The 25,075-nt window shown below is 34.0% G+C and overlaps 1 protein-coding gene across 3 annotated transcripts in view; it reads left to right on the top strand.

Moving 5' to 3' along the window:
* Positions 1–25,075, top strand: part of TDRD3 (tudor domain containing 3) — a 200,567-nt gene that overhangs the window by 49,552 nt on the left and 125,940 nt on the right. For all 3 annotated transcript variants that reach the window (XM_056807205.1, XM_056807206.1, XM_056807207.1), the window contains one exon: positions 18,940–19,100. In XM_056807205.1, coding sequence (XP_056663183.1) covers positions 18,940–19,100 — 161 coding nt within the window. The remainder of the gene's footprint in view (positions 1–18,939; positions 19,101–25,075) is intronic.

The raw sequence follows: 25,075 nt of genomic DNA on the forward strand, positions 1-25,075 counted from the left end.
TGAGTTCCATATGTGTTGAGGTACAGGGAACTGACAGTTGCAGTGTTGTGTGTGGGAAACAACAAGGCTATTTTGGCAAGACTATAAAGCATCTGGGAAAGGGGTACAGTGTATAAAATAAAGTTGAAAAGGTTTTTTGAGTTATATCATAGAGGTCTTTTAAAGCCAAACAAAGGAATTTTTATTTGATCCTGGAGGAGGACCAATATGGTCAGATTTTAGTTAAATCACTTTGGCACCTTTTTGTTGGATGGATCAGAGAAGGGAGAGAATTAAATCAGGAAGACCAAGGAGACTCTTGAAGTAGTTCATATAAACAGTGATGAGACCCTGAATTAGGATGTTAATCATGTGAATAGTAAGAAGGGAACATATAAAAGTGATGTTGTGGAGATTGGTTAAATTAACACATAATATTTTGTTTTGTATTAGTTATTAGTATCTTAATTTCCTTCTAGTATGTAAACTCTGGGGGCAGGAACTACTTTATCTAAATCTTTATATCTTCTTGAATAAAATGCTGTGCCCATGAGGGCTTAATGTTTATTGAGGGAATGAATTAAAAATAGTCTGATAAATATATGAAATATAGAAATATATAATAGACTACTAAAGTTTTGTAATTGTGCCTTTTATTTTTGATTGTTCTACTCATCAGATTTGTCATTTGTGAATATAATAACATATGAAAGTAAGAAGAGAGAAGAGAACATTTGGAGTAAAGCTGTTAGCGCATTACAAATTATGTCCTTCCCACTCTTTGCCTACTTTGGAGATTTGAAAAAAAATTTTTTTTACTATTGTTTGCCTCCCCCTCTTTTTGATTTTTGTCTCACATAATAATGATACCAATAAAATACTCTAATTTTTGTATCTTGAATATACTTATTTGTGTGTGTATTATCTTTTCCCATTAGAACAAAAAAAGTTTTTGAGGTTAGGGGCTGTTTTTTATTTTCTTTTGTATCCCCAGACTACTGCCTGACACATTAGGAGTGCTTAATAAATACTTGCTGATTCATTGATTTTTCTATTTCACTTTTCATGCTATTTGAACATTTATACAAAACAGTTCCAACTCAAGATGTCTGTATGTTCCATTGTTCATATTTTGAACATTTGAATTTAGTGATCTTTAATCAAGAAATTATGAAAGATAGGATAGGATAGGAACCAGACCTGTTATTTATTAGTAGAGGTGAGATTAAGGAATTCTTATTATCAATGTTGTAGTATTTCTAAAAGAAGAAATTTGAAGTTTAGAGAGATGAAATGACTTGCCCAGAGTCATCGAGTTAATAAAATTGAAGCTGGACTCTGATTCATGTCTTTTGACTCTTTCTAAAGCTTCATGCTGCTTCTGTGCAACACTGTCTACAAAATGTGTTCTATGTATATGTAGCATTATAGAGGTACAGGATGGCACTTCTGTAGCTCATAAACTTAAGTTACCTTCAGCATTGAGAAACCAAGCTAACCTCCCCAGGGTCATATAACCACAGGAGAATGCCAGAAGAGAGATTTGAACTGGGCCTTCTAGTGTTTTGACACCAAAGCTAGCTACCTGCTATCCCACATTGTCTCTCGGTGACAGTTTTTCTAACTTAAATGAAGCATTTCTACACTTTTCATTTTGGAATGTCATTGTCTTATACATAGCCACTTTACCAAATCAAAAGAAGTTATTGCACCTTATGCTTAGAAGGAAGGAGGGAGGGGTTGGGTATCTTATAATCTTTTAATCTGTACTAAAAAAGCCTGCTGTGATGGAGCATGTATTTAGTTCCCATGTACTAAAATGTTTATTTCCCAAAGAAAGGTTGAGCTGGAAGATACTTTGATGAGTCATCTAACTTATTATTTGAAGTTTAGATACATGAGAATCTAGCATATTCTTAAAGATATGTTATTGTGAAAATAGTTTTGAACTTGTAGACTCCCAGAAAGAGAACCTCAGTTCTCTTTCTCTAGACCACATTTTGGAAACTGATACCCTAAACAATTCCATAATATCTTAAGTTGCCAAGAACTTGACCTAATTGATCGAGGGAATTTCCTCATCTGAAAGTTTTTAGTAATATTAAAGTTATAGGTCTAGTTCCTGTCCCTATCCCCTGGTTTAAAAAATGATTAGATTTAAAAACTGATAGAAAAGGTAAACGGGTGGTCTGTAGGAGTATTAAGGGATGGTAAATGGATCACACTGGCACCCACAGGATAGAAAAAATTCAGAGTAGGGCTCCTTATACTTTGAATAGATCATCTGTGCAGGAATCATGAAAAATGGTGAGGAATAATCATGCAGAATGAGAGAGTATTGGTGTATGCACTGTCCACATTAAAAAGATCACAAATCTATGAAGTATTCTGTTTTACAAACTGTGTATATTAATCAGGATGATAATAGTCAAATAAAGATTAGAGAAATGATTACACAGCTTCCTTTAGTAATTCATGATATTTAACAACAGTGAATATTATGAAACATTTATTGTATTTTATCTAAATTCCTTATTTTTCAAATAAAGCACATTATCTTCTGTTTTATCATTGGGGGAAATGGAGAGCAGCAGGATACTTTTCTTAATAAAATAACTTCATATACTTTGAGATTGCTAATTCTCTCCATCTTTCAAATATTTTCTTTTCTAAATTAATTGAACTTAAACATATTTAATTTGGAGTCTTTCATTTATACTACCTAATCTCTTTAAAGTTTACTCCATTAACACTTAACATCTTTCTTAACACTTCCATCAGATTGTAGACTTTTTCAGTACACTAATCTAAAGAAGGTATGACTGTGGTTAAATATAATATCTACTATGTTTAATAATCCAAGTGATTACTTCCTATATTACTGCTTTCAGATTAATCAAGTAAGTCTTTATGCATCCCTTCTTTCTTTCTTCCTTCCTTTCTTTCTAGTATAACATTTACTTTTAGAAACCTAGTTTATAGTCCTTTTTGCTGAAATATATTTTTCTATAAAATAAAGGATATCTATGACTGATGTTTTGCTCCCTTTTTTCCTTTTTCTATTTAACAATTATTTTCAGTAGTATAGAAGTAGTAAATTGCTCAAAGTTTGTTTCTCATGATGTAAATGGGAAGCTGTGGGAAGATATGGCTTCAAATTCTGGCTCTGCCATTTACTATGTAGCCTTGGTTTCAGTTACTTTGTTTTTCTTAGGACCTTTTCTTCATCTGGAAAATGAAGGAATTGGACTAATAATTGCTTTAGACTCTTCCAGTTCAATGTCTTGTATCATATTATAATGACAGTATAAACTTCATAGTCAGTAGCAGAGAAGGAGAATGATATTAAGGAAAAAGCCCTGGATTTTCTTTTTTGTAAACCAATACTTCCAAGGCAGAAGGGCTAGGGTTAGGCAATGGGGGTTAAGTGACTTGATCAAGGTCACACAACAAGGATGTGTCTGTGGTCTGATTTTTTTTTTTTAATTTTATAGTATTTTATTTGTTCATTTCCATGCATTTTTCATTAAAGACAAAGATCATTTTCTTTTCCTCCCTCCCACCCCCCGTGGCCGACGCGTGATTCCACTGGTATCATATGTGTTCTTGACTTGAACCCATTGCCATGTTGTTAGTATTTGCATCAGAGTGTTCGCTCCGAGTCTTTCCTCTGTCATGTACCCTCAGCCATTGTAGTCAGGCAGTTGCTTTTCCTCGGTGTTTCTATTCCCTCAGTTTGTCCTCTGCTTTTGGATAGTGTTTTTTTCTCCTTGATCCCTGCAGATTGTGCAGGGACATTACACCACCACTAATGGAGAAGTCCATTACGTTCGATTATACCACAGTGTATTAGTCTCTGTGTACAATGTTCTCCTGGTTCTGCTCCTCTCGCTCTGCATCACTTCCTGGAGGTTGTTCCAGTTCACATGGAAATCCTCCACTTTATTATTCCTTTGAGCACAATAGTATTCCATCACCAACATATACCACAATTTGTTCAGCCATTCCCCAATTGATGGGCATCCCCTCATTTTCCAATTTTTGGTCACCACAAAGAGCGCAGCTATGAATATTTTTGTACAAGTCTTTTTGTCCATTATCTCTTTGGGGTACAAACCCAGCAGTGCTATGGCTGGATCAAAGGGTAGACATTCTTTTATCGCCCTTTGTGCATAGTTCCAAATTGCCCTCCAGAATGGCTGGATCAGTTCACAACTCCACCAGCAATGAATTAATGTCCCTACTTTGCCACATCCCCTCCAGCATTCATTACTTTCCATAACTGTCATGTTAGCCAATCTGCTAGGTGTGAGGTGATACCTCAGAGTTGTTTTGATTTGCATCTCTCTGATTATAAGAGATGTGGAGCACTTCTTCATGTGCTTATTAATAGTTTTGATTTCTTTATCTGAAAACTGTCTGTCCATGTCCCTTGCCCATTTATCAATTGGGGAATGGCTTGATTTTTTGTACAATTGATTTAGCTCTTTATAAATTTGAGTAATTAAACCTTTGTCAGAGGTTTTTATGAAGATTTTTTCCCAACTTGTTGTTTTCCTTCTGATTTTAGTTACAATGCTTTTGTTTGTACAAAAGCCTTTTAATTTGATGTAGTCGAAATTATTTATTTTACATTTTGTGATTCTCTCTATGTCTTGCTTGGTTTTAAAGTCTTTCCCTTCCCAAAGGTCTGACATGTATACTATTCTGTGTTTACCCAATTTACTTATGGTTTCCTTCTTTATGTTTAAGTCTTTCACCCATTTTGAATTTATCTTGGTGTAGGGTGTGAGGTGTTGATCTATTCCTAATCTCTCCCACACTGTCTTCCAATTTTCCCAGCAGTTCTTATCAAATAGTGAATTTTTGTCCCAAGACCTGGGATCTTTGGGTTTATCGTATACTATCTGGCTGAGGTCGCTTTCCCCCAGTCTATTCCACTGATCCTCCTTTCTGTCTCTTAGCCAGTACCAAATTGTTTTGATGACTGCTGCTTTGTAATATAGTTTGAGGTCTGGGACTGCTAGGCCCCCCTCATTAGTGTTTTTTTTCATTATTTCCCTGGATATCCTTGATCTTTTGTTATTCCAAATGAACTTTGTTATGCTTTTTTCCAAATCAGTAAAGAAATTTTTTGGGAGTTCCATGGGTATGGCACTAAATAGATAAATAAGTTTGGGCAGGATAGTCATTTTTATTATGTTGGCTCGTCCTACCCATGAGCAGTTAATGTTTTTCCAATTGCTCAAGTCTAGTTTTAGTTGTGTGGCGAGTGTTTTGTAGTTGTGTTCATATAGTTCCTGTGTTTGTCTTGAGAGGTAGATTCCTAGGTATTTTATTTTGTCTAAGGTGATTTTGAATGGGATTTCTCTTTCTAGTTTTTGCTGCTGAGCTGTGTTGGAGATATATAGAAAAGCTGATGACTTATGTGGGTTTATTTTGTATCCTGCAACTTTGCTAAAGTTGTTGATTATTTCAATTAGCTTTTTGGTTGAATCTCTAGGATTCTTTAAGTAGACCATCATGTCATCTGCAAAAAGTGATAACTTGGTCTCCTCCTTGCCTATTTTGATGCCTTCAATTTCTTTTTCTTCTCTAATTGCTACTGCTAGTGTTTCTAGTACGATGTCAAATAGTAGAGGTGATAATGGGCATCCTTGTTTCACTCCTGATCTTATTGGGAATGCATCTAGTTTATCCCCATTGCAAATGATATTAGCTGATGGTTTTAGATATATACTGTTTATTATTTTTAGGAATGACCCTTCTATTCCTATGCTTTCTAGTGTTTTTAATAGGAATGGGTGTTGTATTTTATCAAAGGCTTTTTCTGCATCTATTGAGATAATCATGTGATTCTTGTTGGTTTGCTTGTTAATGTGGTCAATTATGTGGATGGTTTTCCTAATATTGAACCAGCCCTGCATCCCTGGTATAAATCCTACTTGATCATGGTGGATGACCCTTCTGATCACTTGCTGAAGTCTTTTTGCTAGTATCCTATTTAAGATTTTTGCATCTATATTCATTAGGGAGATTGGTCTATAGTTTTCTTTCTCTGTTTTTGACCTGCCTGGTTTTGGAATCAGTACCATGTTTGTGTCATAAAAGGAGTTTGGTAGAACTCCCTCTTTGCTTATTATATCAAATAGTTTGTATAGTATTGGGATTAACTGTTCTCTGAATGTTTGATAGAATTCACTGGTGAATCCATCAGGCCCTGGGGATTTTTTCTTAGGAAGTTCTTTGATGGCTTGGTGGATTTCATTTTCTGATATGGGATTATTTAAGAATTCTATTTCCTCTTCTGTTAGTCTAGGCAGTTTGTATTTTTGTATATATTCATCCATATCACTTAAATTGGTATATTTATTGCCATATAATTGGGCAAAGTAATTTCTAATGATTGCCTTAATTTCCTCTTCCTCAGAGGTTGTGGTCTGATTTGAACCCAAGACCATCTAGTCTCTAGGTCTGACTCTCAATCCATTAAGACACCTAGCTGCCCTCAGGCATGAACTTTTAAATAGAAGTCCTGGTTTTGGGTCTGGCCTCTGTTTTTAATAGTTTTAGGATTCTGGGAAGAGTTTTCTCTGAGCCTCCATTTCTAAATCTATAAAATTAATATAACTATTACTTATATCACAGAGTTGTAAAAGACATAACAAAATTTGACAATATATGCAGTATTCCATAGCTGCAGAAAGAAGTGATGGAGGGATATTGTATTTCTATTCAATGAGTATGTTCTATTTCTATTAACTTCATTATCCATGTAGTTAAAGTAGGAGAGTGGGTGGAGAAAGATCTATCTATTATTTTGTTTACCAAATTCACTGTAAATTTGCCTATTTGACAGTTAATCAGTAGTTTTTTATAAAACAAAATAAAACACAGGGTCCCAGTCCCCTTTAAATCAAGAGTTCTTAACCTGGGGTTAGGGACTACCAAAGGGGGTCCATGACACAAAAAAGGTTAAGAACTCTTGGCATGGACTTAGCACTCTGAAATTAGGAAAAGCTCCCTAAGTGTGCAAGTATGTTGAATTGGATACTATTTTTTAACAATATTAAACATTTATTGAGCAGTCACAAAATGTATTGCATTTTATTAGTGGTATGGGTATGTAGACATAACTATTCTGCATTATTTCAAATACATAGTAAATTTATGTTAAACTGTTTTAGTTTTCTGTATGATAATAAAGGGCTGTGAATTTTGCCATATTTAGTAATGAACAATGATATTTCATATTGTTAAGAGTCAGGTGCTTTAATTTCATAGACTTATTTTTTAGGTTATTTCTATTTAAGTATTATTTTTCTTTTTGATAATGCTTTTAATTAATATTTTTTGTTAATTCATTAATTCCCACCCTTCCTTCCCCCATAATCCTGCCTTTCCTGTCCCATAGAACCATTCCTTATAACAGTTTGGGTTTTTTTAAGGAAAAAAGACAAAGAGAAAGAAGAGAAAAAACAAATACCAAAACCAATCAATACATTAAAAAAATTGACAATATATGCAGTATTCCACAGTTGCAGAAAGAAGTGGCAGAGGGGAATTGTATTTCTATCCAATGAGTATGTTCTATTTCTATTAACTTGATTATCCATGTGGTTAAGGTGGGGGGCCAGGCTGGGGGAGAGAAAGAGACTCATTACCAGTTTTTTGGGAAAAATACATATATAATAAATACAAAATATAAAATTAAATAAATATAAAATTAAAAATCTATATTTATATATTTTTCCTTGCAGTCTACTTAATTTTTGTTGTTGATATAACTAGATGGTACATATGAGACTTTATGATTGAGGTGACAGAAATATTCTACATTAGCTTTTCTATTTGGGCAATGTTTTATTACTCCTTAAGAGGTAATAATTTTTGGACTTTATTGAGATCATCATAGAACATTAGAATTAGAAAAGACCTTTGTGATAGTCAAATAATACATAGTATTGATTTTAAGATGGAAGGTAAGGGTTTTTTTTAAAAAGAATTTCCTAGGTTATAAGTTTTATTTATATATACAAGCTTGTGATATCTATTCCCTCTTATAAAATCCTTGGCCCATGATTGCCTAGTAGAGTAACCCTTAGAATTGTCTGCTCTGATCTTAGAGGAATGAATGAGATAATGGCATAATCAGGTCAATCAATGCTTGACTGAGAAGCATGCCTCTCTGATTCATTGATCTCCTCCTTTCTCCTGCTGTGCCCTGATGCTTAGGTGATACCTCTCTTCTTTCCAGCTGGCCATGTCACAGGTGCATCTCACCATTCTGGATATATATTTGTCTATTAGTGTCTCTGATGTTTGTGTTCCATTTGCATCATTTTCTTTTTTCCCACAATCAGGCCTTTTGGTATCTCAAGCTAAGCTAAAACCCTTCTCTGGGGTGAATTTAAAATGCACCATATAAAAAGCTTATCACTTTAAGTATTTATTAGCTGATTTTCCATAGAAATCTCTTAAGACTAGAGATAGCTGCAATAGATTTTGAAAACTTTTTTAGGTTATCTGGTTCAACTTCTTACATGCAGGAAACTTCTCTAAAGCAACTCTGACTATCTTTCCATATCGTTTCTATTTAAGTTTCCCCAATTTGATCCCTTGGGGAACCAATTCAACACTATGCTGCCTTCTTTTCTTGAGTCCTTGCCTTTTTATATTACTGGTCAAGCTTCAGCCTTGTGTCACTCCTGCAGTTCACTGCCTTTGCTTTTATACATGCTGCTGAACAAAATAGGAGGAAATCATGGAACTGTGTTGACTGAGTCCCCTACAGATTTATGTTACATAATCTCAACTGGGCCTTAACTGCTTTATAACAGTCCTTTTACACCTCTCTAAGTCACTATTCTCACTCACCACAATAACTCTTACAAATCTACTAATTTCTCCTTAAATTTCCCATGGCTCTTCCTCCTCTCACCCATCAGCTGAGAACTTTGCTCAGAGGTTCATATTATTATATTTCACTGAAAAAATTGGGACCATTGGGCAATCTCTTGTCCCCTTTAGTTCATATTACGTGGATGCTTCTATTATTCTCTCTTCTTTCCCCACTATCTCACAAAAAAAGATGGACCTTCTCTTTACTAAGGTTAACCCTCTATGTACACAAGTATCTCCTTCTATGTTGTCTTATTCAGTGGATAGCTTTTCTATCATCCTCATTCTCTTATTTGCCTTTAGTTTTTCTTTGTCTTGTGGTTGCTTCCCTACTACCTACATGAATGCTTATGTGTACTTCATTCTTTTTTTTTTTAAACCCTTACCTTCCTACTTGGAGTCAATACTGTGTATTGGCTCCAAGGCAGAAGAGTGGTAAGGGCTAGGCAATGGGGGTTAAGTGACTTGCCCAGGGTCACACAGCTGGGAAATGTCTGAGGCCAGATTTGAACCTAGTACCTCCCATCTCTAGGCCTGACTCTCAATCCACTGAGCTACCCAGCTGCCCCCTGTGTAATTCATTCTTAAAAACTCTTACTTGAACTATCCATCCATCTCTCCTCACTATGATATCATTTCCCCTTACCTTTTGTGGCTAAACTCTTTTTTAAGAAGGCTATCGAAACTGGGTAACTTTAGTTCCTTTCTTCTCATTCTCTTAACTTTCTACAGTCTGTCTTCAGACTTTATCATTCAACTGAAATGACTTTCTTCAAAGTTACTAATCTCTTAATAATCAAATCTAGTGACTTTTTCTCAATCCTCCTTCGTCTTTTCCCCTCCATAGCATTTAACACTGCTAATCATCATATTCTTGATATTCTCTTATATCTAAATTTTTGTTATTTGTAATTCCCTGCAAACCTGTCTGACCATTCTCAGTTTATTTTTCAGGATTTTCATGAAATTTATGCTGTATAATTAGAATCTGCTTCCCAGGACTCTAAATCCTAGATTCCAATGTTCCCTCTCATGTTATGTGCTAACATAGGGAGGATATAAGTTTTGCGTAGCTCTGCCCCTTTCTCTCTTCTCTCCTGATCACTCTGGGAAAGTGGACTTTATGCCAGGCAGGAGAATCTATACATGTGGGTTTACTTTTTGTTAAATAATTAGGTTTGAACTTCTATTTCTTTTAGTTTTATTTTCCTTTTACTTTAGGTGATTATTAATGACTTTTTAAAATACAATACTTGGAGTTATTGGATATTAATTTAAATATTTTTTTTCTTTTATTTGTTTTTATTTTTTAAGACTTATTTAATTGATTAATTAAGAAAAATTGTCCATGGTTACATTATTCATGTTTAATTTAAATCTTACAATGCTCACCAAATGTGGTTATCTCTCAAGACTTTGTTCTGGGCCCTCTTGGTGTCCTAGACTCATTTGATGATGAGAATAATCAAATCTACTTTTCCAGTCTTAACCTCACTGATGATCTGGAGGTCCTGAAGACATGTTAAATTCAACTTGTTCAAAACTGAACTCATTATTTTTCTCTATAAACCCTTCTTGCTTCCAAACTAACCTGTTATTGTTGAGGGTACCACTATCCTCCTAGTTATCCAGGTCTGAAGTATAGGCGTTATTTCCAGTCTAATTCACCTCTCATATACCATCTGTTACCACAGTCTTTTGGTTTTACCTTTATATCTCTCACTTACATCTCTGTCTCTTATAACACTGCCATTATTCTTGTATAGATCCTTATCACCTCATGCCTAGACTATTATAGCAGGCTTGTTTGCTTTCCTTGCTACAAGCCTATTCCCGTGTTGGTCTATGTCCACTAAGTTGTAAAGATGTTCTTTTTAAAGTCCAGGATTGACCATATTTACCCCACCCCTCTCCAAAATCAATAAACTCCATTGTTCCTTTTGATCCTCAAGATAAAATATAAAAACCTCTCTTTGCTGCTTAAAGGGCTTCATAACTTCTAGACTTCCTTCTAGTGTTTGTGGACTTTACCCTCTATCCCAGTTCCTCCCTATGTATCTTCAATCCAGTTTCACTGGCCTCTTTGCTATATTACATCTTTGAATAAGACACTCCATCTCCTGAATCCAGGCATTTTCATGAATGTTTTCCCTCCTTATCTCTTCCTCTTGACTTCCCTAGCCTTCTTTAAGTCCGAACTAAAATTCGGCCTTTTTCAAGAAAGACCATTCCATTTCAATTGTAGAGCTTTCCTTCTGTTGATTATTTCCAAATTTATCCTGGATATCGCTTATTTGTTCATAGTTAATCGAATATTACCTTCCTTGTTAGATTGTGAGCTCCTCAAGGGTAGGGACTGTCTTGCTTTTCTTTATATCTCTAGGACTTAGTACAGTATCTGGCATGTAGATTTTTATAAGTGTTTACTGACTGGCTAAATACCTTTTAGCTATATGGAGCTCATGTCCTTAAAAAGCAGCCTATTCTATTGATGTTTAACTTTAGTTTTTAGTACATTTTTATTTATGGAATCAAAGTCCCTATCTCTCTTTAATTCTTCTCTCTAAAATCATATTGAAGAAATTCCATGATTCCCTTTTGTATACTTGAAGACAGCTATCACACTTTTTGTCCTATGACCAAAGTTGTGATAATTACCTGAGGGTGTTTTTCTTTTTCTTTTATAGACTACCAACATGAGAAACCACCAAGATTGCTGAATTAAAAAAACAAACAACTCATACTAAAGTTTCATATTTTGAGTTTTCTAACAAGAGATCAAGATAGATGAAAGATTATTTAAAGGAAAGCATTTGAGTGTGATTATAAGCATAGTAAAATACTTAAGAAGACTGACAACTTGTGGTTCTTTATGGATTATTTGCTTCACATATTTAGAGTTTTATTTAGGACAGAGATTTTTAGCCTTTTTGGTTTATATATGCTTTTAGCAGTCTGAGAAAGCCTATAGATATTTTCTCAGAATAATGCCTTTAAGTGCATAAAACAAAATAGATGGTATTACAAAAGAATCTAATTATGTGGAAATAGTTATCAAATATTAAAAATTTAAAAGTCCATGTTAAGAATCCTTGACAGTATAAAATCATGAAAAAGTGCCATATAATGGCAATAAGTACTAAAAGGCCCAAAAGTCACGAAACCAAAATATATTACTTTGAAAAATTATAGATCTAAAAGAACCAAACATTTCAATAGACTTGTTTTCATAGCAATGTATCCCAATCGAGGTGAACTGTGTTAATTTTTTTTTAAAGAGGATTTTAACTGAAAGTATTTTATGGCTAAAAGTTAATGTGAAAAACTTTAGGTTTTTAAAAGTTATCAGGTTTTTTTTTTTTAAGTAAAGGTACTTAGTTTATTTGTGTAAGTCTTGTGATTCTATACTGTTAATATATAGACCTGATAAAATTATGAAAAATTAGTGTTGTATATCCATCATGCTCAAAATATGAGTGTTACCAGTATCAACCACAAGATGGCTTTGCTTCTTTAAAATTAACAATTAGTACTCACTCTAAAGATATTTTTGTGAATTTATTTAAAGAAGACCCAAAGTTGTAATTTAGAGGTTATATGAATTTGTTACCACAAGTTTCCATTTCTTTTTTCCTTGTATCAAATAGTATGATTTCCCCAGTTTTCATTTTAATGGAATATTGAACACATTTCCAGTAAAATATATTGTTGAGCGTTAATAAATTGTAACTACCAGTTAGTTTAATTAGCAATAATTATTGTTTATTAGTAGTGGCATTTATGTGTTGTTTTTAACACAGTATCTTACACATTACTTAATATTTTGTCGAGATTTAAAAACTTGACTTTGACTTTCATAAAATAACTTACATATTTTTAATGCAGAATATTAAGGAACTGATGATAATGTTTTAAAAAATAGCTTTTTACCATTGACAAGGCACCTCCCATAAATTTTCTGATTTATTCTCATGACAGGTCTATGATGTGAAATATGTATTATTGGCCTTATTTGACAAATAAGAAAATCTGGCCCCTGACCACAGTTGTGTCAAAAGCAAGAACTGGAAGCTAAATTTTTCAGATTCCATGTCTTACTACATACTGTGATGCCTCTTAGCTGGGAAATATTATGTTACTGTTTGGGATTCTTTCAATATTTAATCCCTTTTTATTAGCTATAACATACTTATATAGAAATCTAATGTGATTTTTCTTGAATTTTGCTTTAGAATGTCTAAATTTGCTTTAGACCTTTTAAAGAACTTTCTTGGAGTTATAGACATCACAAAGACCCCAAATCATAATGTCTCTTCTCAATATTGGGCATAATTGTATATTTTTAAAATTCTAAGGATTAGGGACTTCCACAATGTTTTTCAGTAAATGTTTGTCTATCACCTCATTAATCTTAGATTAAGAAAATCTCACTTTTCTCTTGTTTAGCCTAAAATCTCTTTTAGTAAAAACTCATCAAGCACAAATAGTATTTAGTCAATACTTGCCCATCTTCTCCTTGACTCCTATTTATTATTTATTACATCAATCCTCTGTTTTATTCTAGTACGATCATGAAGCAACAAGGAGAGTAAGCAGTTGGGTAGTAAGCAAAAGGAGAAGAGCAAAGAAGGGTGACAGCTGATTGTTCTAAATGGCTAGATTATTTTTTGCTAATGGAACATGTTGCTAGTCTAATCTTATAATGTTTGTTGTTATCACTGTGATTGGCTTGACCATATTAGCAATTATGTTTTCTTTTAAGGCAGGATATAAATAAATTATGAGATAATAGAATCTTATACTTCACAATTCATTAAGTTTCATATTATGCCTAATGATACTAGGTAATTAGGATACAAAAAGAAAAAAAAAGGCCCATATTCTTATGTACCTTACAATTTTTTTGTTATCCATACATAATACATTGCTGCCATTTAATTTTTCTAGACTGTTAGAATTCATTTTACTTCTACTTATGCACTTATAACTAATCCAAACTGCTTCTCAATATTACTTCTTGCTTTCAGATCCAACTTCCCCCCCACCCCCCAACATCCTGCTCAAGAATGGACTTATTGTCATTTCAGATTTTTAAAAAACTTTTTAAATTTAAATTTTTTTTTGAATTTAACATCAACACAAATATTTCAATATATAAAGAAGTTAGGAAAATAAGATTGTATGTGAAACTGAGAACTATTATATATGGCTATTTTAACAAAATTATTCATTAAATTTAATATGATAATAACAAAATTGCCTTGCTTTTCCTCTTTTTAAATTTCGTTCGCTATTTTTATTTTTTTAAAAATAATTTCATTGATGAGGTTTTCAGTTATTTTGGGGATAACATTATCACAACCTTCCCGTCCCTAATTTCACCATCCAAATAGGAAGTCTTCCTTATGACAAATAAGTATAGTCACACAAAATAAAGCCACACATTGGCCATGTCTGAAAATGGATGCCTTATTCTACACCTTTGATTTATCACCTTTATATGAAGAGTTGGGAAGCATGCTTCCTATTCAGGTTTTTGAAGTAATTTTAATAATTGCAATTAAGGCAGCATCTTAGGTCCCTTACTGAGAGTTAGGAAACATTTTAAGCATTTTGGCAATCATCTCTTTATTTTCTAAGAAGATTTCCATTTATGATTAATCATATCTTTATCTTTATTATTGTTGGTTTTTATTTCAAAGGATGGTTTTCTAAAAACATAGTAGTTCTCATCTGGATCCTTTAGACTTGTAGGCACCGATTACAGAGGCTAAAAAAGTAGCATTTTTAGCACAGATAATGAACAAAGTAAATTCCCTATTCTTTCTGTTTTTACCTTCATAGAATTCAGAATATAGTTGAATTTATAAATAATGAATTTGTTTTCTTAACTTACAAATTACTTTCCCTTGCTTTTTTTTTTTAACCCTTACTTTCTATCTTGGCATCAGTACTAAGTATTGGTTCCAAGGCAGAAGATCAGGAATGGCTAGGCCTGTGATGGTGAACCTTTTATAGATGGAGTGCTGGGCCCTGCCCCCACCCCATCCCCAAACAAAATGCTGTGCTTGCTCCCCCTCAAAGACCTCATGTCTTGCCCCCCCCACTTCATTCTTCAGGTCCCTCTCCCCCCTTACCACAATAGGGGAGGGAGGAAGGATTCACATTGGACTTCTGGGCTGGGGATCAGGTGATGAGAGGTATGTGTGGAGAAGGGAAGGAGTGTGGCCCATTGTTCTGCTCCCTTCAAACAATGTGCTACCATGCTATGAGCTATGCTGCCTTCAAATCTAGCTCCTCTCCAACTCCACCTTGGGAATCACCTCCACAGACTCATCAGGCTGCAGTCTGTGCCATACCCTCATGTAGCATGTGACCTCCCACCTTTTACCCCAGACTGGAGGGAGAGGAAGCCCTCCCTTTGGCTGCTGGGCAGAGGGGTGGGGGAGGGAGGAATATCCTCAGGTGCATGGAGAGGGGGGAGGGGAACAGCTCTGCCCCAAGGCCCTCTGGCTTTCTACTAATGAACTGTGATGGATGATGGCAGGTTCAGCCACAGAGAGAGAGGGCTCTGTGTGCCCTTTTTTGCACACATGCCATAGGTTTGCCATCACTGGACTAAGCAATAGGGTTTAAGTGACTTGCTCAGGGTCACACAGCTCGGAAGTTTCTAAACCCAGATTGTAACCCAAGACCTCCTCTCTCCAGGCCTAGCACACTTTCTACTCAGCCACCTAGCCTCCATGCCTTCTTGAAGGCATTATTCATATTTACTATATTACTAATATTACTGTATTTTTTCCTATGTAAGCCTAACATAATGGATTTTTGTATACACAAGCTTTTTATTTGATTATTATCCTGATTAACATATACAGTTTAAATAGAATACTTTGTTAAATCTATGATCTTTATCAAGACAGTACAGACACCATACCCTCTTATCTGGAGTGATTCCTGCTCACATTCTCCACTGATTCCTGCAAAGATGATCTATCCAAAGTACAGGGGGCCTTCCTCTGAATCTTTTCCATTTTGTGAGTGCTGTACGGTTCATTTGTTAGCCCTTAGTACTACTATGGACTGCCCCTCTTCCTTTATTATCATAGATTTAAAATAAAATTACTTTTAAACTAGGAGATAGGATAGGGCCTAGTCCTATAACTTTATTGTTATTGAAAACTTCCAGATGAGGCCTTTACTATCCCCTCTGCCCCCACCCCCTTGCAACTTAAGCTCTTATGGAATTGTGTAGGTAATCAATTCCTAAAATGTGATCTAGGGACCTCTGGAGTTTTCTTTCAGGGAATCTACAAGTTCAATACTTTTTTCAAGATAATACAAAGATGTTTCAATTTGTAATATACTAACTATCAATAGATGTAACCAACATTTAAAAAAACTCTTTGGGTATGGGGGAATCATCAGAAGTTTTTAATCATGTAAAGGGATTCCAAGATTAAAACGTTTGAAAAAAATTAGTTTAAGATGTTAAAAAATTAATTGACTTGCTCTGAGTCACAGAGCCAACCTATGTTAGAGGTAGTACTTGATCTTAGTTCACTTAGTATTAGGTTTTGCAATGCTGCCTTTCATTAAAACTTAATCATATGTAATTTTAATATATTTGATTTGAATTCCTTTGAAATATATCACATATATAAACATTTAAAATTATCTGTAATTCTGTGTTGTGATTAGTATATTATTATTTGATCTTATATTTTTAATGGTATAAATATTGTGAGAGGCAACAACTCATAGAAAGATATAGTCCTCAGAATAATTTGCTTATTTTTAGTTCTGATTTTGAAAGTCTTCCCTAGGGCAGTTAGATGGCTCAGTGAATATAGAGTGCTAGGCTTGGAGACCAGAGGTCCTTGGTTCCAGATCTAGCCTCATATATGTTTGTATGACCCTGGACAAGTCACTTAACCCCAGTTGTCTACTTTCTACCACTTTTCTGCCTTGGAACTAATGCTTTGTATTAATTCTAAGAGAGAAGGTAAAGGTTTAAAAAGAAAGACAGAAAATTTTCTCTGATTCCTATTCTGTTGTCTCATGGCATGGAAATAATGTTACGTTTTTAGGCAATATATATAGCAAAAGATCTGGCAAGTTGTACCATGTTGGAAAGGTTTTGAGTATGTCTGAAAACTTAATTTGCTATCTGAGGTCTATACTAAGAATTGAAAGGTACATTATTGATTGGATAGACACTAGATAACAATTTCTTTGGCTGTTGCAGCCCAGGTAACAAAGAAAAATATAGAGGAAGTTTCAGTCCTATGTGCCACTCCCCTCCCCCAATTTCCATAGTAGTGGTGGGGGAGGTAAAGTAAAAAAAAAAAGAGCAAAGTATGAAATAATCACCTAGTTTTTGATCCATCTGTAAACACTATCTTAACTCTAGTTTCTATAAATCTGAAATCTTTATCTGTTGTCCCGTAAATTGACCCACTTTTGGTAATAATGATCTATGTCACTATCAGTATTGTATTAATGAATACTGAGTGAATGAATCTTGAAGACTAATGAAAGAAAAGGTTTTGTCAGAATTTGTTTGATCATGCGGCATGAAGCAAAAGAAACATAATTTCATGGGTTACTTCATTATTTTATTTTGCTGTATTCATAAAAAGTAAAAGCAAAAAGACCACTAAGAAAATAAATGTGCAGATAGAAAATGGGATCAGAGGACAGCTTTGAAGTTTGTGAAATATTTTCTCCATCAAATATTGAACTGTCATTTTAGCTAATTACATTTTTGGCCTTTCCTTGGCAATGCCCATTTCAGTAAAGCTTGGATAAGAAAATTTAAAAAGGTGACTAGAACAAGTTTCCCATGTGTAGCTTTCTTCTTTTCTTCAAACTAGCTAACAATTTATAGGTAATTTATGTTCCTAAAATTGTATTTTTAAGAATCTGATTTTTTCTTTTTAAGTAAAAAATTAGATACTCCATGAAGTTACTTATTTTCTTCTTCCTTTGCATATTTTCTCTAACCATAAATTAGTAGCTAATTAGATATTTCCTTGGAGACAGAATATTAATGATGTGTAGTGAAGAAGGCAAAACTTTGGTATATACTCACCTTGGGGAACTTAAAAATAATTTAGTTAATCATTTCACATTGGTTTTGATATTTGTTGAAATTTCAATTAATTTAAGATACATAAGATTAAAAAGGGTACAAAAAGGGATAATGGGTTAATTTTGTTAACATACATAAGGTATAGTATACTAATACAATGTTGCTGAAAAAGGATTCTTGAAGTTTATGATGAAAAATTTTTTTCACAGAGACTTAAAACAGATTTTACTGTCATTTCCCAACTATTAGATTATGCTGTTTTATAAATGCTTGGTTAGAAAACCATTTACTACATTAATTTTATTTTATTTGTTAGAAATGGATGGCCTATGAGAAAGTAAATTTCTTCTTGTCTTCAGCTCAAGAAATGTAACACTAAATTTAAACATATTTATCAATACTACATATGAATACTACATACACTATTACTTAGATTAAACAACTCAGGAAAGTTGAAATTCTTGGCTAATGGAGAATAGCATTCTTTGCTTTTACCACAAGAGGGTGTTCTCATATCTTTGTGTCTTTTGAGCAGAAAGCTTTCCATCTTAACAACTATCTGGACTACTATGAAGCCCAATGTAGAAAGTGCTTTAGAAGACAGAATTTCACATGATAAATCTCAGAAGTCAAAAATTTGCAACACAGAATTTTAAAATCATCTGTTAATACACTTTCATTGGACACTATAACTCTCTTCCCATATATTTTATTCCTCTTTATGCTTCCTAAAAATGGAGTTGGACTCATGTATGCTTGAGAAAGATACCTATTTTTTTCAAAAAAGATCTTTCGCAAGAAGAATTTCTATTAAATCTACCAAAGTAGAATTGATAGCTCTAGTCTAATTACAGATTTATCTATCTAATGAATTGAATTTAGACTCAAAACTATTATTAAAGAAAAAAACACTAAAAACGAGAACAACAGATTATTCAGAAGTGATTCTTCCTTTGTCTTTACAGCTGGAAGGCCCATGTGTTCTACAGATTCAAAAAATCCGTAATGTTGCTGCTCCAAAGGATAATGAAGAATCTCAAGTTGCACCAAGGATGCTGCGTTTGCAGATGACTGATGGGCACATAAGTTGTACAGCAGTAGAATTTAATTATATGTCAAAAATTAGGTGAATGATACATTTATAACTTTGTGTTTTGATTTTTTAAAGTTGATGTTGTTTTTTGGAATTTGATAGCTCTTAGATTACATAAGAGTCCTTAATTCTATATATCATGAATCTTTCTTACAGGAAAGATTGGATTTATTCTCCTTATTCTTTTGGGAAGAATAAATGATGTCACAAAATTTCCAAAATTGTTAATATCTTAACAGATAGGAAAATACTGGTGACTTAGCCATTGTTTCTGAAATCTGCTCTCTGTAGTTAGACCGTTGACTTGTTAGAGAAGTATTAGACTGCTTATCAGGAGTTTTAGAAGATATTTGAGCTTAAAGAATAAGCTTTTGAAAAAATGAAGTGCTTTTACTTCCTTCAAAAGAAATTTGTGTTTGTGATAGGAATATTGATGGTTGTACATAGGAACAATGGTGATTAATTAATTAATTAGTTAATTCTGCTTTAGAATGAGTAGTTTAAGAAGAGATTTTTTAGGTGCCCCTTTATGAAAAAAGCTAACATTTTAATATAATCATAACTATTAATCTTGTAGATAGAATTGAATTGCCACTAATAATTAATACGGTACATTGAAGTTCACATGGTCTTCATGGAAAGAGCATTGGGAATTAATAGACCTTTTTTCAAGTCCTGGTTCCAGAGATGTCACCTTGGTCATGCCATTTCACCTTAGGGTCTAGCATAATAATAATTAATAAACCTTTAGGTACCTACTGTATGCTGGGTACTGTGCCAAGTCTTGAGGATTTAAAAAAGATAAAAGATAGTCTTTGCCCTCAAGGAACTTGTAATCTAACATGCAAACCAATATATACAAAGTAGGCTATATGGGATAAATAGGAAATAAAAGAGAGAAAACATTGGGGAAAATAGGGATTAGGGAAGGTTTCTTGAAGGGGAGATTTTAGTTGTGTCTTAAAGGAAGTCATCGAGGTCAGTAGTTGGAGTTGGAGGAGGAAGTGTTAGGGGTAAAATTTGTGGTTGGACTGAATATATTTTTAGTTGGTTGCCAGGGATTCAAATTCTAAATCCCAATGAAATACTCAAGTCAGAATGGAATTTTATGGTGGTTTATTTACAATAGAGTGAAGATATTAAGGAAGAAAGAAAGAGAGGAAAAAGAGAGAGCAAACTTCAGAGGCCCCCCGCCAAGAGGGAAGGGGGGCAGAGGATTAAATTTAGCACAGCTTCCAGCCAAGAGGCCTCCTCCAAGAAGATGGGCCTCTCCAGAGGCTTGTGCCTCCAGAAAAGCTAAGGAAAGGGGAATCAGCCTTGTACTCACCATGTGACAGTCTAAGGGAAACAATCTGAAGTCCCCATCTCCAGCTCCTCCACAGTCAAATTCCACAACCAAGTCCCTGTCACAGGAAGTGACATGAAATATAAAGGCGGTTCTTTACATCACTTCCTGTGTCTCACATGTACCAATGGTGGCTTAAACTTGGCTTTGGACTGCCCAGGGGGTCAGTCAGTTGTTTCTGATTTGTCACTTGCTAGCACATGTGGGTCGTAGACCTTCCTCCCCCACTCTTAATCTTTAAGTGGGGGTGTATACATTCCTGGTGGCTAAAATTCTAAAGACTAAGCAGGGTGGAGTAAAATCTAAAATTCACAGTGTCCCAGGCATGGGGGCATCCAGAGAAAATTTCCTGAGCCAAGAGATGAAGTATCTTGTGTCAAGTCAAGTTCATATGTAACATGTAGGACCAAGTCACAGGATCAAAAAAAGTAAGCGTTATGGGATAAGATGTTAAAAGACTGGAAAGATAGTAGGAGTCAAGGTTAGGAAGAACTTTGAATGCCAAAACAGAGCATTTTCTGTTTATCCCTAGAGGCAATGGGAAGCCACTGGAGTTTTATTGAATTGAGGGTGGACAATATAATACTGCAATTTAGGAATATCACTTCAGTGACAATGGAGGATGGATTGGAGTGGAAAGAGACTTGAAACAGGCTGACCCACCTTTCTTTTTTAGCTGTTTGGACCTTCTGAGTTAAAGTCACAAATCTTTTCTCTACATTGGTTGTTTGGATGATCTGTCTTGACGTCTTGATTTGTTTATAATTATAGTTATTTCATAAAAGTTTGTTGAAATATGTTGTTGAATTTTTGTTATTTCGATAGTAATAAAAATCAGTTAGCAAATATATATTGAGTACCTAATGTATAGAAGATTGTGTCTTATGCACAATGGGGCTGGAGTAGAGGAAGGTAAAAAGAATCTTAAAATTGTAAAATTGTGCTACTTTTCAGGAATTTGTCACTAGAGTAATGTAATGTAAAAATGTAAAATAGGATTATAAGGCATTGTATAATTTAGTAGTATAGACAAATACTTCAGGATATTAAAGGGCTATTTGCTGATGTTTTCTTTAGAAGAAATGCTACACTGCATTATTTTTTATTTTCTTTTACACTGATTGCCTCTACTACTCTCTTCCCATTTACTTCTTAGCACCATGTAATGTGACTTCTGTGGCCTTTTCTCAAGCATCTTGACATTTCAATAATTTATGGTGTTGACCATTCCCTTCTCCTGGATGCTTTTTCTTTCTTGGATTTTCATGGTAAATGCCTTCTGGGTTTTTCTACCTTCTCTCTTGTTCCTTTGAAGACTGTTTTGTGGAATAATCCAATCTATGTCCTACCCACTATATATGAGTATCCCCTTCTCTTGTCCTTGTTTTCTTTCTCTCCCTTTCCCTCTTTATTCTTTTCCTCTCTTTTTCAACAGTCGATGTGGTGTACTTTAGAGTATTGGTTATGAAAGCCTGCCTATTCTTTACAAATTGCCTTCATTAAGAATGACTTCTGCGTGTTTGTAAATATTTTTATAGAGGAGAAAGTAGATCTACACTGTTTGATGTTCGATTGTTTATTCTTTTTTGTGGGGTCTTAATAGAATCAAAAATTGCCCCCCCCTTTAATATCTTTGGAATCTTCCCCTTGCTTAGTTAGCTTGAGTATAGGTCCTTTCAACGCTGTCCACATTTTGTGGCCACCAGCATAAACCTCCTTTTTGTATGCTTGACCTCATCCAACTGCTTTTCCCAGCATAGTTTTCTTCAATGCCATTTCTCCTTCCTTTATAACAATTCCGAGATTGTGATATTAGAGTTCAAATATGACAACTGTACTGTGTTTGATGGCAAAAACAGTTTGTTATGGCAATAATTGTATACAGAAAAATAGGAATAGTCAGTGTAGGAGGGGTCTTGGAAGGAAAAAAAAACAATAATATTCTGTGGAGCTCTGAACTAGTTCATCTATTCCAGAAAGCACTTTGTAATTATGCAAAAAAAAATCCATACCCTTTGATCTAGAGATAACACTGCTAAGCACACCCCAAGGAAGTTAATATTTTAAGAAAAGTCTCTTGTACACTAACATGTGTATAGAAGCATTCTTGATTGTTGTGAAGAACTAGAAATAAAAGCAATGCCTCTTGGGGAATGGTTAAACAAATTGTAATAATGAATGGAATGGGATATTATTCCCCCATAAGAAATGAGGGACATGAAAAATATTGTGAAATGTGGAAAAACCTATATGAGCTAGTGCAAAGTAAAATAAACAGACCCTGGAAAACCATGCACAATGATTATAACATACATAGAAAAAATGATAAATGACAAGAATCAAAACTGAAAACTCTTGACATCATAGTGACCATAGTTAGCCTCGGAGAAGAGATATATGAATGTACTTCTTTTCCTTCCTCATAGAGGAGACTGGTTTTGGAACAACTGTATAATGTCAGATTTGAATGATGGGTTGGTCTATTTTGCTGACTTTTTATTTCCCCTTTTAAAAAAAATTCTTGAGTAGAGGGGATAGTTCTTTGGGAGGGAGAGAAAAGAGAAATATATTAAGAATGAAGGTGATGTAAAACCCAAAAGTATTAATAAAATTTTTTTTAAAACCACCTTTCTAGATCTTTTTCATCTTTCAGTTTTTAGTTGCCTTTCTTTCACCTTCATCCTTTAAATCCTGTCAGGATGACATTGATTAGCTGAGTTTCTTGTCAAGTTTTTTCCAACAAGTATTTTTTTCCATATCAAGTTTTCTCTTCTAATCAAATGTTTTCAAAGTCACTTAAAAAAAATCCTTACTTTCTGTCTTAATGACAAATCTAAGACAGAAGGACAAGGACTAGGTAAACAGAGTTAAGTGACTTGTCCAGAGTCACACTATTTGAGTCCAAGTTTGAATTGTGGTCCTTCCAGATATGGGCCTGGTGCTCTATCCATTATGCCACTTAGCCACTTAGCTGTTCCTCTCCTACATGTTATTTTTTAGCTATAGTTGATCTCATTGTTATGATAATTTATTTATATCAGATAATCTTCTGAATGATTTTTGGAGAGGCAGCATGGTATAATTTAAAAATGTATTCAAATACTTAACTATACTTTAGTTATATTTCCAAGAAAACATGACATAGTGAACTGAGAGCTAACTTAAGAATCAGAACAACCTGGATCTTTCCTTTTTTTATTTTAAAATTTTATTTATTTATCCATTCATTCATTCGTTCATTCATTCATTCATTTATTTATTACCAATTACATGTAATAACAAATTTCCACATAAGTTTCTCAAATTTATATGATCCAAATTATCTCCCTTTCTTCCTTTCCCCATCCTGGAGCTGGCAAGCAATTCAATCAGGGTTATACATGTCTTATCATGCAAAACATATTTCCATATTATTCTTTTTTGTAAGTGAATAATCTTATAAAACCAAAACCTTAGAACATATACCCAAATAAACAAGTGAAAAGTTCTATGCTTTCATCTGCATTCTGATTCCTACAGTTCTTTTTCTGGAAATGGATAGCATTTTTTGTCATAAGTTCTTCAGAATTATCCTGGACAATTGTATTGCTGATAATAGCTAAGTCTATCTCAGTTGATCATTCCATAGTATTTACCACAGTATATTACCAAGTACAATGTTTTCTTGGTTCTGCTAATTTCACTCTACATCAATTCATGTAGGTCTTTCTAGTATAACCTGGATCTTTCCAAGTCATACCTGTGACACATACTGGTTGTGTGGCTCTGGTCTAGTCACTTAGTCAAACAACTCTTAAAACTGTAGGTACTTGTAAAGAAGGAATCAATATACATTGATAAAGGAGGTTTCTCACCTGGAGCTCCCTATATTGATGAAATCACAGGACTACTCACTTAAAAAGGCTATATAAAATTGTTATTAATGTTTTTTTATGTTTATATTGAAATTTTCTATATAATTTTCTATATCATTTTTATTAGTAAGTCATTTAAACAGATCAGATTTTGTTTTAATGCCAGGTCATTTAAAAAAAATTGTGTCCTGTCTCTTAAAAGTTTTGTATTAAATGTGATCTTCTTATCTCTGGCTAGTTATTAACATGACTTTGCAGATATAGTTGATTCAAGAATGAATGCCACATGAATTAGTATTTTTTATTAACCTCATATTTTTTGAGATAATAGATTATTTTACAAGTTCCTCTTTGCTTTCTGTACATTTCAAAAGCCCCTTACATCTTTCCTCATTCTTTCTTCCTTTCCTCTTGTCTTTAATGAAGACATGACTTTAATCACCAGTACTAACCCATTTGTATGTAGCATATAGATAGCCTTTATCTCCTTCCCTGCTATATTTGTATTCTCTGGTAGTGAAACCTCACCATTATCCCATTTCTTTCTCTAACCCTGAATCTGTTGCCCTTATATTGTTGCCGATAAACATAACCTGGTCTTTTTGCTCCTGAAAAATCCCCCACTAGACTTTACCATACCCTCAAACTATCATCCTATACTTTCTCACAGCAGAAGTCATAGAAGAAAAAGGTATCTATGCCTATTGTCTTCACACTTTTTTTTTTTAAACTCAGCAGTCTTTGGTCCTCATTCCTCAACTGATTCACCTTTCTTCAGAATTACCAGCTATCTTTCAATTATTAAATCT

This window comes from Monodelphis domestica, chromosome 8 (genome assembly GCF_027887165.1).
Source record: "Monodelphis domestica isolate mMonDom1 chromosome 8, mMonDom1.pri, whole genome shotgun sequence".
NCBI lineage: Eukaryota > Metazoa > Chordata > Mammalia > Didelphimorphia > Didelphidae > Monodelphis > Monodelphis domestica.